The sequence below is a fragment of the Xyrauchen texanus genome, chromosome 9, assembly GCF_025860055.1.
Source record: "Xyrauchen texanus isolate HMW12.3.18 chromosome 9, RBS_HiC_50CHRs, whole genome shotgun sequence".
NCBI classification, from domain to species: domain Eukaryota; kingdom Metazoa; phylum Chordata; class Actinopteri; order Cypriniformes; family Catostomidae; genus Xyrauchen; species Xyrauchen texanus.
The window spans coordinates 9,509,520-9,525,410 of record NC_068284.1 but is presented as its reverse complement, the minus strand read 5'-3'; the positions used below and the strand labels follow the sequence as shown (position 1 = coordinate 9,525,410).

General features: G+C 36.7%; 1 protein-coding gene across 8 annotated transcripts in view; it reads right to left on the bottom strand.

Annotated features, from left to right (window-relative positions):
• The window catches only part of LOC127649790 (myosin light chain 1, cardiac muscle-like), a 40,861-nt gene extending 26,705 nt beyond the window's left edge, over positions 1-14,156 (bottom strand). For 2 of the 8 annotated variants that reach the window (XM_052135029.1, XM_052135030.1), the window contains exons 1-6: positions 14,007-14,156; positions 8,244-8,271; positions 7,726-7,875; positions 7,319-7,492; positions 6,611-6,688; positions 6,260-6,292 (exon numbers count right to left, since the gene is read on the bottom strand). In XM_052135029.1, coding sequence (XP_051990989.1) covers positions 6,264-6,292; positions 6,611-6,688; positions 7,319-7,492; positions 7,726-7,875; positions 8,244-8,271; positions 14,007-14,108 — 561 coding nt within the window. In that variant the 5' untranslated portion in view covers positions 14,109-14,156 and the 3' untranslated portion in view covers positions 6,260-6,263. Of the gene's footprint in view, positions 1-61; positions 512-2,737; positions 2,809-2,864; positions 3,647-6,259; positions 6,293-6,610; positions 6,690-7,318; positions 7,493-7,725; positions 7,876-8,243; positions 8,272-14,006 lie in introns of those variants that run through there. The other 6 variants (XM_052135024.1, XM_052135025.1, XM_052135031.1 and 3 more) reach the window with 5 other exon arrangements.
• Between the last annotated feature and the right edge of the window lie 1,735 nt (positions 14,157-15,891).

Genomic DNA, 15,891 nt, shown 5'->3' with positions numbered 1-15,891 from the left:
TCAAAAATAAAATATAGGTTTGTGCCTAAGGATGCCTAAATATAATTTCCACTATTCTTACCTGGGCATATAGCTGCTGCATCTGAGTCTTCATCTCTTGTAGGGTTTCATCAGTCTCCCCTGAGGGGAGTTCTTGAGGTGCCCATCGGACACATCCATATTGATCAACAGGACCTCTTCCATTTGTCCTCGCCTGGCGATTGCTGTTCTTATTCTTCCTTAACTGTGCCAATGTGTTGTTTCGGTTGACGTCCTCGATTCTGGTTTTTACTTGCTGGACGAGCGATGCCCCAGCTGTATTTTCATCATCAGCCACTTCCCCAAAACATGTGGTGTACTTCTGTATTATATTGTTTACAACTTTCAAACAGATCCCTCTATTTGGATTTGTATTGTGCACCCTCATTTGATCGACAAGCTCTCTGACCATCGCTCTTCTGGCAGCAGGATTCGGTCTAGTAGAATTTGCAATGGCAGACTGGATCTCTGGCATCATCTTCTCCCAGTTAACCTTCAAGGATGCAAACACAAAATGGCAAAAAAAGAGAGAAGGTTTACAAGGATATAAGCTTTTAAGGGTGCATTTATAGTCAATTTCAGCATAAGACTCAAATGAAGCAGTGATTAGAAATGTAATCTAAGACATCTAAGAGGCCTGTCTGTAGCCAGTTGTTGAGAGTTCCACTAAGTTGCCTGTCAAAAACGATCGTACGTAGCGAGTTAAGTGGCTCCAAAGATGTTTTTTTCCCAGGATTTTTCGAAGAGAATTGAGATGCCTGAACGTTATTAGAATAGTAGGCTATATGAATTTTTATCTAACCCTCCTCACTCCCAACAATAGTACAAAGCAAGAAATTAACTCAGAGGGAAATGGGGTACCTTAGGCTAAGTTCTGCATTATGTTTGTGATCCAAAATATAGCCTGCAATAGATGCTATTACAGAACCCTGTCACTAAGTATTTTAATCTCTCTCTCTCTCTCTGATGTAGGCTAGGCATACGTCACCAACATTATACCTTGCTGTGTAAGCAGGTTGAGTTGCAGTCCATCAGCAATAAATGTAATATTTAATATTTCGTGATATGGGGGAAATGGGCCTAAGTGAAGCATTAACTGTCCACAAAAGCATACCTAAGAGAGTTGATCATATGTTCCTTGCTAGCAGCTAGCTTACGTTAGTTAGCTGCTGGTCGAGCTCACCCTCCCAACACGTGGTGGTTGTCTGAAAATGTTCGGCAAAACAGCGAAACGGACAAAAAATATATAAGAGCTAGTTTTTACGGCTAACTAACCAACTCACTGACAAGAGGCAGACGTGACGTTCTTCTCAGAAGTCAAGAGCGCAATAAAAAAAACTTTCCACAGAACACCTGACACCTTTCACGATAAGCACTTGGAAACAATTTTTCTAAGATGCACGTGCGCAGTTCAGTTTAAGATTTGACACCTTATCTAGCTACTAGATTACAAACAGAAAAATTGCTCAAAAATGACGTTCGAATATTCCCTCTAAAAAAAACATATTCGAACATCTGGTTGTGCATTTTGTCAATGGCGCGCATTACGTCAATAACAGGACAAATTAATACAAAGAGACATAACTACTTGTATAGGTAGTTTATTTAAGTTTAAACATATTTGACAACGTATTACCTAAACAAAAACAAGTAAATCAACTAATGGCCAAGACCGCAGAGCAGACCTCACTCTCGCTCGCTCGCGCTCTCGTCTCGCAGGCACTCTTTCTCTCTCTCTCGCCCTCACCGCTCTCTGCGCATAATGGTTTAAACGAACAACAACAACAATAAACAAATGTTGAGTGCTGATCAAGAGTTTTGTGCAAGCAATTTAAGGTTGCGACTCTTGTCCCATATAGCAGGCTTCATTCAGTGATTGAAACAAATATTATTAACATTAATTGAAGTTTTACAGTATATAGAACCGACATTGAACACTCCGAGCGAGCTGTGCTGTGGTAACTTAACGTTAAACATGGAACTTTTCCTTGACATGAAACAGCACATAGTAAAACCAGTGGGAGCCTGCAGTGCATGAAAGTGCTGTATCTAACCTAACGTACCTTATTCATGCAATATCCCAGGCAGCGCGCCAATTCGGAAAGTAGACAGCCGAGCCTCTGCTACCGCGGGCGTGTTTTTCCACATTCGAATATTAATTTTCACCTTCGAAATTCTGTTTTTAAAACTATTCGAATATATATTCGAATTTAGAATATTCCTTGACAGCCCTACACGACAGTCGAGCTAGCTAGCCAATCCATCCAAACAGTGAAAGAACCATGTTGACGTTACTTCAGGCAGATTAAATTGACAACGTATTAACTTACCTAAATTACACAAAAACAAGTAAATCAACTAATTAATGGCCAAGACCGCAGAGCAGACCTCACTCTCGCTCGCACTCTCGTATAGCATCAATTTGTGATGAACAAGGTAGCTAACGTTAGCAACTACCATTACATACCTGATTTCAATGGACTTGATGGAGGAAGAGACGCGTTATTAACGTTAGCTACCTTATCATAAAAGCACCTATTTCTGCCCATGCCCTATTTCCAATTTAGCTAAACCACAAGGGGACAGCTGACTTTATGTTAGCTAATAAAAGCAGATGAAACTGTCCACTCAGATAAGCAGAACTAATAACGTTATATCTATGATATAAAAATACATATGTATGGGTAACAGTAAGTTACATAACGTGAAGTTAACTTACCTTCGTCCCAGAATGTTTGCTTCTTCTTGAATGATGGCTTTGTCCCAGAATGTTCATTTAGAACTAACCGCCTAAAAATTCAAAAATTCAGACCGCGGTGATTCCATGATGCAACGCGGTGGCTGTAAAACCATTGTAAAACTCCGCGTGTACAGTGTAGTTACAATAATAATACAGGACTGTCCGTTAATTTCCCATGATGCATTGCCACTTACAGTAATAACACAAATACAATACATTGTTGTAAGATTTACTGTAGACATTACATAAATTGCTAACAGTGTGTAATTGTATTTTCTTTACAATAAATGGCATTTGCTTTGATATTTTGTAATCTAATGCAACATTCATGTCTTTTTAACGGTGGCTTTATTGTCCCAATAATATCTATAGCATACTATTAAAATTAGACCACAGTACTAGAGTCTAACTTGTCCCCTTTTGCCTTCAATGGGTAAAGTTTGACTCGTGGTGCAAGTGACCACTTTACTCACTCCTGGTCATCATCGTCTTATTAACAGACATGTGAAACATATTAGAGAAATATATGCAAGCCAATCATTACATTAACTCCCACATTGCTGCTCTAAACACAGGCATTCCATCAAAAGTGATGGTGTTTTCCAGGAATCATTAAATGAAAAGGATTCTGAGAGAGAGAGAGAGTAGGCTGTAAATCAAGCATGACATTTAATATATATATATTTTTTGTAATCCACAAAAAGAACAAGAATGATGAGTAATTTTGGGAATAACAGACTGAGCACATATAAAAAGGAACATTTGAATACAGATGAGGTGCCATTTAACACATTGCAGGAAACACTTCCTTTGGCTCTTGCTTGAAAAGAACAACGTTGAACTTAAATTAAGATCATTTTGTATACCCGATAGATGTATCAAGATTTTCTGTGGAAGAGGAAAAAATATATATAAAAAAAGTACATACACTTGCGGACAAAAGTTTGGAATAATGTCCAGATTTTGCGGTTTCGGAAGGAAATTGGTACTTTAATTCACCAAAGTGGCATTCAACTGATCACAAAGTATAATCAGGATATTACTGATAGCACCATCACTATTTGAAAAAATATTTTTTTGACCAAATCTAACAGCAGCCAACACTCCAACACCTTATTCCTGAGTAATCATGCTAAATTGCTAATTTTGTACTAGAAAATCACTTGCCATTATATCAAACACAGTTTAAAGTTATTTGGTTCTTTAAATGAAGCTTAACATTGTCTCTGTGTTTGATTTTGAGTTGGCATTTCTTAAGGTCAATATTAGGACAAAAATGGCAAAAAAGAAACCGCTTTCTCTAGAAACTCGTCAGTCAGTAATTGTTTTGAGGAATGAAGGCTATACAATGCTTGATATTGTCAATAAAAAAACAGAAGAGATCATACAAAGGTGTACACTACAGTCTTCAAGATGTGGAAGCCCAGATGTACAACTAAACAAGAGGATAAGTACATCAGAGTCTCTAGTTTGAGAAATAAATGCCTCACATGTCCTCCGCTGACAGCTTCATTGAATTCTACCCGCTCAACACCAGTTTCATGTACAACAGCAAAGAGAAGACTCAGGAGGCCTTATGGGAAGAATTGCAAAGAAAAAGCTTTTGAAACAGAAAAAGAAAAGGTTAGAGTGGGAAAAGAAAAAGACATTGGACAACAGATAATTGGAAAAGAGTGTTATGGATCTAAACCCCATTGAGCTTTTGAGGGATCAGCTAGACTGTATGGTGTGAGAGGAGCCCGACAAGACAGCCACTTCTATGGCAAGTGCTACAGGAAGTGTGGGATGAAATATCACCTGAGTATCTGGACAAACTGACAGCTAGAATGACAAGGATCTGCAAAGCTGTCATTGCTGCACATGGAGGATTTTTTGATGAGAAGTCTTTGAAGTAGTTTAAGTATTTTTATTTTTTCAAATTGTAATAGTAATTTTTCATGTTATTAATATCCTGACTATACACTCACCTAAAGGATTATTAGGAACACCATACTAATACTGTGTTTGACCCCCTTTCGCCTTCAGAACTGCCTTAATTCTACGTGGCATTGATTCAACAAGGTGCTGAAAGCATTCTTTAGAAATGTTGGCCCATATTGATAGGATAGCTTCTTGCAGTTGATGGAGATTTGTGGGATGCACATCCAGGGCACGAAGCTCCCGTTCCACCACATCCCAAAGATGCTCCATTGGGTTGAGATCTGGTGACTGTGGGGGCCATTTTAGTACAGTGAACTCATTGTCATGTTCAAGAAACCAATTTGAAATGATTCAAGCTTTGTGACATGGTGCATTATCCTGCTGGAAGTAGCCATCAGAGGATAGGTACATGGTGGCCATAAAGGGATGGACATGGTCAGAAACTATGCTCAGGTAGGCTGTGGCATTTAAACGATGCCCAATTGGCACTAAGGGGCCTAAAGTGTGCCAAGAAAACATCCCCCACACCATTACACCACCACCACCAGCCTGCACAGTGGTAACAAGGCATGATGGATCCATGTTCTCATTCTGTTTACGCCAAATTCTGACTCTACCATCTGAATGTCTCAACAGAAATCGAGACTCATCAGACCAGGCAACATTTTTCCAGTCTTCAACTGTCCAATTTTGTTGAGCTCTTGCAAATTGTAGCCTCTTTTTCCTATTTGTAGTGGAGATGAGTGGTACCCGGTGGGGTCTTCTGCTGTTGTAGCCCATCCGCCTCAAGGTTGTGCATGTTGTGGCTTCACAAATGCTTTGCTGCATACCTCGGTTGTAACGAGTGGTTATTTCAGGCAAAGTTGCTCTTCTATCAGCTTGAATCAGTCGGCCCATTCTCCTCTGACCTCTAGCATCAACAAGGCATTTTCGCCCACAGGACTGCTGCATACTGGATGTTTTTCCCTTTTCACACCATTCTTTGTAAACCCTAGAAATGGTTGTGCGTGAAAATCCCAGTAACTGAGCAGATTGTGAAATTCTCAGACCGGCCCGTCTGGCACCAACAACCATGCCATGCACAAAATTGCTTAAATCACCTTTCTTTCCCATTCTGACATTCAGTTTGGAGTTCAGGAGATTGTCTTGACCAGGACCACACCCCTAAATCCATTGAAGCAACTGCCATGTGATTGGTTGATTAGATAATTGCATTAATGAGAAATTGAACAGGTGTTTCTAATAATCCTTTAGGTGAGTATACATTGTGATCAGTTGAATGCCACTTTGGTGAATAAAAGTATACATTTATTTCCATAAGTGCAAAGTCTGTACATTATTCCAATCTTTTGGCCACCAGTGTACATCAATAGTGGGATATTTCTCTGATTCTCCCAAAACTTAAAAAAAAATATTTAAATATGTACATTTGATGTGAACACAATGATTAGGTATATGTTATACACTACCTCAAAACAAAACAGAAAAATATTTCAAACAATGTTCAAGTTTTATGGTATTCGAGTATCTGTATACTTCCTAAAAAAAATTATTTAAAGACAGAAAAGTGGTTTGTCATACCTGTTCATCCAGCCATGATGTGCTTTACAAAAGCTGTGGAAAAAAGAAAACATTTAAATCAATATTCTGATCGCTATTTACCCATATTTGTTTTCTGGTTTGGACAAGGTTAGTTCAGGATCTTTCTGACCTAAATGGTGCTAAATGAGCCAACATTGCCATCTAGAGGTCAAGACAGCGGTGTATTTCTGATTAGAGTGTTAAATTAAACCGTTCTAATGTCTCCTGCAATAGTTGTGCATGCATGTACTAGTTAGACTTAAACTGTGATGTTATTAATCCATTGATAGTAGATATTGATTTATAAAGTATGGAGCATGATGGAGGTGTAAAAAGTGTATACAAACTTACCTTCGTAGTTTATACAGCCGTTTGAGTCTTCCTGCCCAGTCATCAGCTGCTCTACCTCATCTTCCTTCATCTTCTCACCTACAGAGAAGACACGACCACACATTCTCACTCAGTATAACACATAGTGCAGAAAACACTCCTAATCTCAAGGCAAGGTCTCTTGCCCATGTTGTGTGATCGTAAAGTGTCAATTCATCATCATGTAATTGGAGTCCTGATGCTAATGGATGGAATGTGTGCATCTTACTGCAAATTTTAAATATTAAGATATTTTCTTTAAAAATGACCTTGAAAATATACACGATTATTATGGAACAGTGCTAATACTAGCATTCCTATTGTAATAGAAATGCACATTTAAAATCAAGCTCCAATGCTTGAACTTGGTTAAATTCAGAGAACTGCTTTGAGGTCCTAGAATGTATATGATTTATATTAAGAATAGTACAACCAATCCAAAATGTGACTTTGAAAAATTAAATAAAAATTCTGTGGTTTGTTATCCCACGATTCCATAAAAGTAAATTAATACATCATCATTTTAAATCAACTGCTTCAAAAAGTACCTATAATAAGAAGAAACCCAATATAAAGGCTAAAAAAAGTGCATCGAAGGGATTGCCACCAACCACAGGGATGTTCTAATACAAAAGGAAATGAAATATCAAAAACAGATGTATTTTTATTTTTGTGATTGTTAAAGCTTACCCAGCGTAGCGAGAACGTGTCTGAGCTCAGCACCCATCACTGTTCCGTTGCCCTCCTTGTCGAACACCCTCAGACCCTCAACAAAGTCTTCAAAGTTGCCGCGGTCTTTGGCCTTGCAGATGTGCTGATGAATGGGCAGGAACTGGTCAAAGTCCAGCATCTTCACTTGCATATCTGACAACACAATAGTGAGATATGAGACTTTACCACATTTCTGTGGCATAATCAGGCTAAACAGATTGGGTCTATGCATTTGACAGTACAGTCTGAAAGAAGATGCCGTTGCTGATAAAATACTCTTATAAAATGTAACATTTACAGTCTGAAGTCAGATACAAATTTTCTGTCTAAGTTTGGAAAGGCAATGGTGGTGAGAAGTAGGCCTAATTACTCAATCAGGGTCTCACCTTCAGCTTTGGGTTTGCCAAGGACGTGCATGACTTCAGCATTAGTGGGGTTCTGACCCAAAGCCCTGATCAGATCACCACACTGGGCGAAAGTGATTTTCATCTCATTGGTTGGCGTTCTGTCAAACAGCTGGAAAGCATCCTTGAAATCTGCAGAGAAAAAGACAATGGGACATCAGCCGCATTTCTCACCCTCAAACAGACTTAACCCTCTGTGACGTCCAGTCATCCACATTTATGCGGAATTCAAAGCTATAAGGGACAGCCATTTAAAGCGCTTGTTGGATGGGTTTCAGCAAATTTCCTCTGCGGCCCCAGTTCCATTCCATTTGACAGTATTCATTCTAATCTGTAAGTCTTTGCCAAACATAACAGGGTGCAAACTGAAAACCCTTACACTATTGCAATATTTGATTTATCAGAACATCTAAATAGTCTGACAATGGGCTAAACAAGCTTTTTAGCTAATGCAATTCATATTAAGATATTGAAATATATGCACAAATCTAAGAACTTACCCTCAATCTGCTCAGCGTTGAATTCAATCTGCAAAAATAAGTAAATGATTATAATTAAAATCAGTCAAATAATATATATATATATATATATATATATATATATATATATATATATATATATATATATATATATATTATTTTTTTTTTTTCTGTTGTATTTGCACGTTATAACAAAATTGTGAAAGGTAACAAATAGCATGAAAGATAATATGACAGATTTGGAAATGTAATTTCATGTTCAGGTGGCATCTGTTGACAAATGTCCACACACACCCGTCAGAAACACCCATCTTGGATTACACAAGCTCAATGATGTTTGTCTGTGATTCATTGTACAGAAGAATTTATGAGCGACCTTGGCCAGAAGATGCGTGTGGCCCTGCGGGTGTACACTCGATACCTCTTTTGTCAGTTCAGCGAGAACTATGTTACGGGTCAGGGTTAGCAAGCTTAGACAGTCATTGAACGGCACTAACACATGGCACTGACAAGATGATTTTAATGGACTTAGGAAATGAATAAATGCACAAAGAAAGATGAGCTCCACTGAGGAAACAGAACGTGGCTATATAAGTTATTGAGACCTAATGTTTTTAATAGTGCAACTACAGTACAATACATTTAAATACATTGTAACTGTCCATTGTGTCCTGTCGATCCCAATGAAGATGCAGTACTTATCCTATGAATTGAACAGTGCTCTTTTATTTTGAAACAAACGTTTGTAGACGTGTATATATAGGTAGCCTATAAAGTAACTTCAAAAATCAGCATATTTAAAAAATCCAACAAAGCAAGAAAACTATTGTTTTATCGTGTCTATTGGTGTATTCTTATTGCCAATTGAAACAAAAGCATATTTACATGGACGATCTTACACAGATTACAACATTTGTGGTCATGTAAATGCCTTAAATGGTTTTCCTTTATCGGTGTGAGGTCATAAACGACTTAACATAAACCGATTGGCACAATGATTTCAAGCCTAGTGTAAACACGGTTTTCAGATTTTTTTAAAAAGGCTTTTTTTTTGGTAGTTAACAGAGTATTGGTGTGCATATAAATGCACTGACAGAAACAGTGAACCTGTCTACTTGCACACCAATACGCTGATAACGCCAAAAAAACTGATTATTTAAAAATTCTGACAAAGCAAGAATCAAGTTATTCCCTGCTTTTGACATCAATTTGTAAAGAAACATGTGCACAACATTTATCATTGGATAAGACGGTAAGAATGGCAATAAAGGTTTTTACATGCAAAGTGACATGAGTAATGGGGAAAAAATCTACTTGTGTCAATAGGATTATTCTTAAGCAGTTTGTGACCTTACAACTTATCAAAACATCAAAAGCCACAACATTATATTAGATACAATACCAACTAAGCTCTTAAAACAGGTATTCCCTGTAATCTCAGAACCTCATCTTCATATTAATACCTTGCTATCCTTAGGACAAGTCCCAAGAAACTTTAAAATGGCAGTTATCAAACCGCTTATTAAGAAGCCACAGCTTGATCCTGGATAATTGGCTAATTACAGACCAATTTCAAATCTCCTGTTTATGTCGAAAATACTAGAAAAAGTAGTGTCCTCCCAACTATGTTCATTTCTACAGAGAAATAGTATATATGAACAATTTCAGTCAGGATTTAGGCCCCATCACAGTACAGAGACTGCACTACAAATGACTTGCTCTTATCATCTGTTCGCAGCTGCATTTCTCTTCTAGTATTTTTAGATCTTAGCGCTGCCTTCGACACCATAGATCATGACATTCTCTTGAATAGGCTAGAGATTTATATTGGCATTTAGGTCCTTTTCAGCCGACCACTTTATCTGTGGAAATGAGGAATTTTCAAATCAAACAAAATTTAAGTATGGAGTGCCACAGGGATCAGATTTAGGGCCTTTGCTTTTCTCCTTATATATGCTTCCTCTGGGAGATATTATCAGGAATAAGTAAATGGAATAATTTTCAACAATTATGCCAGTGATACTCAACTTTATATTTCTTCGAAACCCAACTAAATTTCAAAATTCTCCAAATTAGCGGTGTATCAATGAAATCAAAGATTGGATGGCCAGAAATTTCCTTCTTCTCAATTCCGACAAAACAGAGGTACTAATTGTTGGACCACAAACCTGGACTAAAAATAAGCTACTAAAATATTATTTGACTCTCGATGGATGTACTATTTCATCATCTTTTACAGCAAGAACTTATATTTGATATCAGTCTGTCCTTTTGAAAATCACATTTCCTATGTTTGTAGAACAGCTTTCTTCCACCTCAGAAATATGTGTTGACTAGAGCCAAGAAATATGATCATATTAGCCCCATTTTATCATCGTTACATTGGCTACCTGTTAAATTTCATATTGATTTTTTACATTTTATGAACTACATACAAAGCTTTGAATGGTCTAGCTCCACAGTACTTAAGTGACCTCCTACCACGCTATATTCCATCACGTTCATTATGATCGCAAATTTCTGGCCTGTTAATAGTTCCTAGAAAATCTAAATCCATAAAAGTAGGTAGATCCTTTTCCTATTTGGCTCCTATACTATGGGATAGTCTCCCTAACACTGTTCGGGATGCAGACACACTCACTCAGTTTAAGTCTAGAGTTAAGACTCTATTTAGCTATTTCAATTTTATTAATCTGTTTAGCCAGGCATACACCTAATTTATCCATCAACTCACAATATGGCTACTTTAGTTAGGTCTGCCGGAACCAGAAACATTTATCATGATCTATAACAGCAAAACATTTACTGCCATCTACGTTAATATCATTCTATTTGTTTCCCAGTCTCAATCTGGGGATTTATATCCTGGCCAGATCCAGCTCCGTTCCTGCTTGGTGTTGGACTCCACTGCTACGTGTCTCTGAGTGATGATGACTAAATGCAGCCAGTGCCAGCCAGACATCACTTAAGTCTATTACGATGGATTTCAGAGGATAAACTGATGCCAACTCCAACCATAAGATATGGGATACTTCATTTGCCATAGCTTGAACCTTGGACTTAGGATAGACCTCACCGTAATTACCGGCCAGTTGAACTGTGAAGCACCTCACTGATATCTGCCTGCATCACCTCTGTCTAATGATGGATTACACTCTTAAAATGAAATGTATAGACTAAATTAATTAAGGCAACAAAAGCCTTCATCAGCCAACTAACAAAGGGCAATGCGTTTATGTGAACTTCTGCAGTTAATACAGGATGAACTTCAAAGATATTAGTCATCTTACCGTTCATACAAAAATCTTTGTTTAAAAGATTAACCCTTAACACTTGTTTATTTATTTTAAAACATGACTTGAACTGCACATAAATAACTAATATTAGCATTATATTCATGCTGTTAGCCAGAGGGGATCTGGCCCCCACAGTGAGCCTGGTTTCTCCCAAGGTTATTTTTCTCCATTAACCAACATCTTATGGAGTTTTGTGTTCCTTGCCACAGTCGCCTTTGGCTTGCTCACTGGGGTTCTAAATACAATTATTCAATTCTTTATTTTTATACACAATTTACAATCATATTTAGTCAGTCTACACAACGGTGACTCTAAGACTTTATAGATATTTGTTTCATTTTCTGTTAATGTATAATTTTCTGTAAAGCTTCTTTGAAACAATGTGTGTTGTGAAAAGCGCTATACAAATAAAAATCACTAGACACTGCTAAAGAAAAAACATTTAATACGATTATATGACCACGTTATTGACTTATTAAGCATAATATATATATATATATAAGATATGGGATACTTCATTTACCATAGCTTGAACCTTGGACTTAGGATAGACTTGAACCTTGGACTTAGGATATATACAGTACTGTGCAAAAACATTTGTCTTAAGATGGTTATCTATATCTTCAGCTTTAGTGTGTCAGTAAGAAATATAAATGTTAGTCTCCCAAACATTTATTTGGCAAACAGAATAGAGCAGAATAGAAAAGAAGAACATGTAGACCTGCAACAGATGTCATGTCCCCCACAAAAAAAAACCCCACTAAACATTATATCGGTCTAAGATTACATTAAGTGTCAGAAGCAATTGAGATGTCCTAAATATATAGAAGAACTGTGGCAAATTCTCCAACAAGCTTGGAACATCTTATCTGCCAACAACTTAGATAAACTGTGTCCAGGTGTACCTAGGAGAATTGGTGCTGTTTAAAGGCAAAGGTGGTTCGCTTTTTAATGTTTACTGGACTTTGTATGACATTAATTGATAAATGAAAACTATTTATGTCATTATTTTTGAAGACATCCTCACTATGCAACATTTTTCTCAAGTGCCTACAACTTTTGCATATATATATATACAACTGTGTACATATATATTATTCTTTTATATAACCTTATATAAGCTTTCCATAACCAAAAAAATCCATTCTATGGAAATGGGGTGTGGGGTGGCAAAGGTGACCATTAAAATCACTTTTGTTTTGTTAGCTTTTCTGAAACTTTTCTGTAGTAGTATTTCGCTGGGAAAACAACATATTATTTGATCTGCCAAAAAATGTAATGGGAAAGGTATATGCCATTGGGTATTACTGATGATATGGTGGAATATTTTGTATTAATATGTTTTATCGTGTCGTGAAATATTGATTTACAAAAAATTTCAATATGGGCATAATGAATCACCAGATAATATCAAAGTGAACACTGACACTTGTTTTGTTTCATGGAAATGGCTTCTCAAATTAATTAAGAGCTCTGGAGATTTAACAAATATATATGTAACACATTGCCAAATCCAAACTTAATCAACCAACTGTTGTCAATATAATTTGTTCTAAATCCCCAGCCATTGGATCTGCCAATGGAATTCACAGTCATTGTTCAACAACAGGTTGTCCCTGGATGCACTGCTCTTTGTACATCAAATGGTGTCTCTTGTGTTGCTCAAAAATAGCTTGTGGACATCAAAGACAACAACCAGAGCATAGCAGTTGTCTTTGGCTGTAGGTCACATTTGTCTTAAAAAAATTTGGTAGAGGATGATGTCAAGAAAACAGGACAACTTTTGTCCTCTCTAATCTTCAAGGAACAAAGCTCAGATGTGGAGTATCCTGAAAGAGCACCTTAAATGCTTATGTCTTGAGCAGCGGGAATGCAAAAAAATTTAAGTAATCTATTTTCTTTGCTCTTCACCATATTTAATGGGGACAACAGAAGCAAAAAAGTCTTGTTGCTCAATATAATCAAAATTGAACGCTCTAGTTGATTAAACCCTTAAGTTCTGTTTAAGACCTGATGGATCCCAAGGGCAATTAAATAGTTTAAATACATACTCTGTAAATAAACATCAAAGTATCAGTTTGATCAGGTCAGAGGAACATATTTAATGAATTTGAAGGAAAAAATTTAATTTCGAAAAAAGTTAACCACCTTTGGGTCAGCAAAGAATCCTCTTATCAAGACCCATTTGTCACTCTATAGGGTACTTGAGTTGACTATGTGGTTCTTTGAAGAGTTAAACGTTTTTTATGTTACATGTGTATGTTCTTCATATCATCATATGGGTTTCTGGGTTCTTAAAAGCACCAATACATAGACATTCTTCTAAAGAATGAAAGAATAGAGATCTATGTGACACTTAAAACAGTTCTTAAGTGGCATCAGACTTAAAAATCAATGTATATAAACAGAGTGTGAGGGTAAAAATATTTAGAGCCCATCTCTTCCAATTGATCTAAACACCTAACAGGCTCTTTGGTCTTAGTAGTACCTGGACTTCAGCTGGGTTAAACTCTGGCTCCTTGGGGGGTTCGGGCTCTGGGGGCTTGGGTGCTGCTACTGGCTTGGGCTCTTCCTTCTTCTTGGGGGCCATGATGAGGGTTGCGGTGTGACACAGAGGGATAGAGACAGCACAGGGTCAGACACGCTGTGGGTACAGGGCTCCATGCTACAGGGTGGCACTTTATACTCTCCGTACCAGGTGTGCCCCACCTCCTTTTGTCCCAGGATGGTGCCAAATACAAAGAGGAAGACCATGAAAGGACATGCCCTATGGCTGCTATTTCAGACTGTTTCTCAAAACAGACGCTCGTGTCCATCTTAACAGGGCCAGAGGGACAAGAGTTTGTTAATTCGGTTGACAATCCAGTGTGACGGCTTTTGGTTGTCTTTACACTTCTAGACAAAGAAGAGTTAGAAATACACGAGGTCACTGTTCAGGGTCAGGTGTGGATTCTTTATAATTCATGTCACATCTTCTGTGATTATCTTCAGCTGTTTATATTGGAACAACAGGATTTTATTTACAATTGTCAAGTGCAATGAGGTGCATTTACAAATTCCACTGCAAAAAAAGTTGAATTAAATATTTTTGTTTAATAAATATGTTTCTTTGTCTATATTTAAAATTTCTTTAAGCTAAATAAATCTACTTGAGAAATAATAAGATATTAAAAGCTTGTTTTACAGTGTTTCTTGTATTAATGTTATTTTTCTTACCCCAATGGTAAATATTCTTCTTCTTCTTCTCCTTGTTATACACATAAATCTAACACATTTTTGTGAGATATATGCATAAAACAAGAAAAACATTGGGGTTATGGGGATAAAAAATGAAATAATTCTGTAGTCAAGCACATCTCATACAATTTAGTTTTTCAATTAGATTTATCTTGTTTTAAAGCTGTTGATATGTTTTATTCAAGTGAAAATGGTATGTACTATAGCTGAATCAACTTGACTGCATAGATTACACCAACAAAAATAGGCAGAAATGAAAGGAAATTTTCCCTTTTAGCATTGAGAAATGTGTGCAGGTCTAGATTTTATGCTAATACAGAATATTTTAAAGATGTGGACCTTGATGCAAGATTAATTTCAGAGCCTTGTGTAAAATAAAGAATTACCTTTGGTTCTATAAGTGGTCAATTATGACTCCTCAACATTAATGTGATCTGCAGAAGCCATAGGGATTTTCTGCTGATTTGAAGGTAATAGTAAACTAATTTCTTTAGCAAATAGAGCAGAAAAGCAATTCAATCGAGGTTTAAATCGTGTCACAAAAAGAGGGTAATTTCAGAGAATTTTCATGGATCTTGCTTGAAATAAATTAGTGTTATTAATCTGGATATTTTCCACAAAGCAAGACATATAATTTCAAAAGTAATCCATAAAACCATACCAGCTAAAACCTAATCTGCAGATGCAAAGAAAGCAGTCCTTTAAAGTAACTGATGTAGCTTAGTAACGTATGTGCATCCAGACATTTAAATTTGGACTTTTTTTGAAATTCACATATTTCTCAATTATGTTATCAAAACTGTAATACATTAATTTACACTCACAATGCAAAAAATATTGATGCTCCTAAGAGTGGGCTTCATTTTTTTTTAAGCAAATATGCTTTATATTCTTTCACTTTCTTTAAATTTTAGCTATTAGATTATGGTTATTTCTTGTTTAGCATGGTTTATTTTATTCAAATCACTATTTTGGACTCATTGTGATGTATTAATGTATGCTTTTTGTTGAAAATACTGCATTTCCAAAATTCTGAAAAGATTAGGCTGAATTCCTTGTAGAACAATGTACTTAAGTTCTCCATCCGTCACACAAGGACCACCAACAGTTTGTAAGTGTTGCAAACGTGTGGAGTC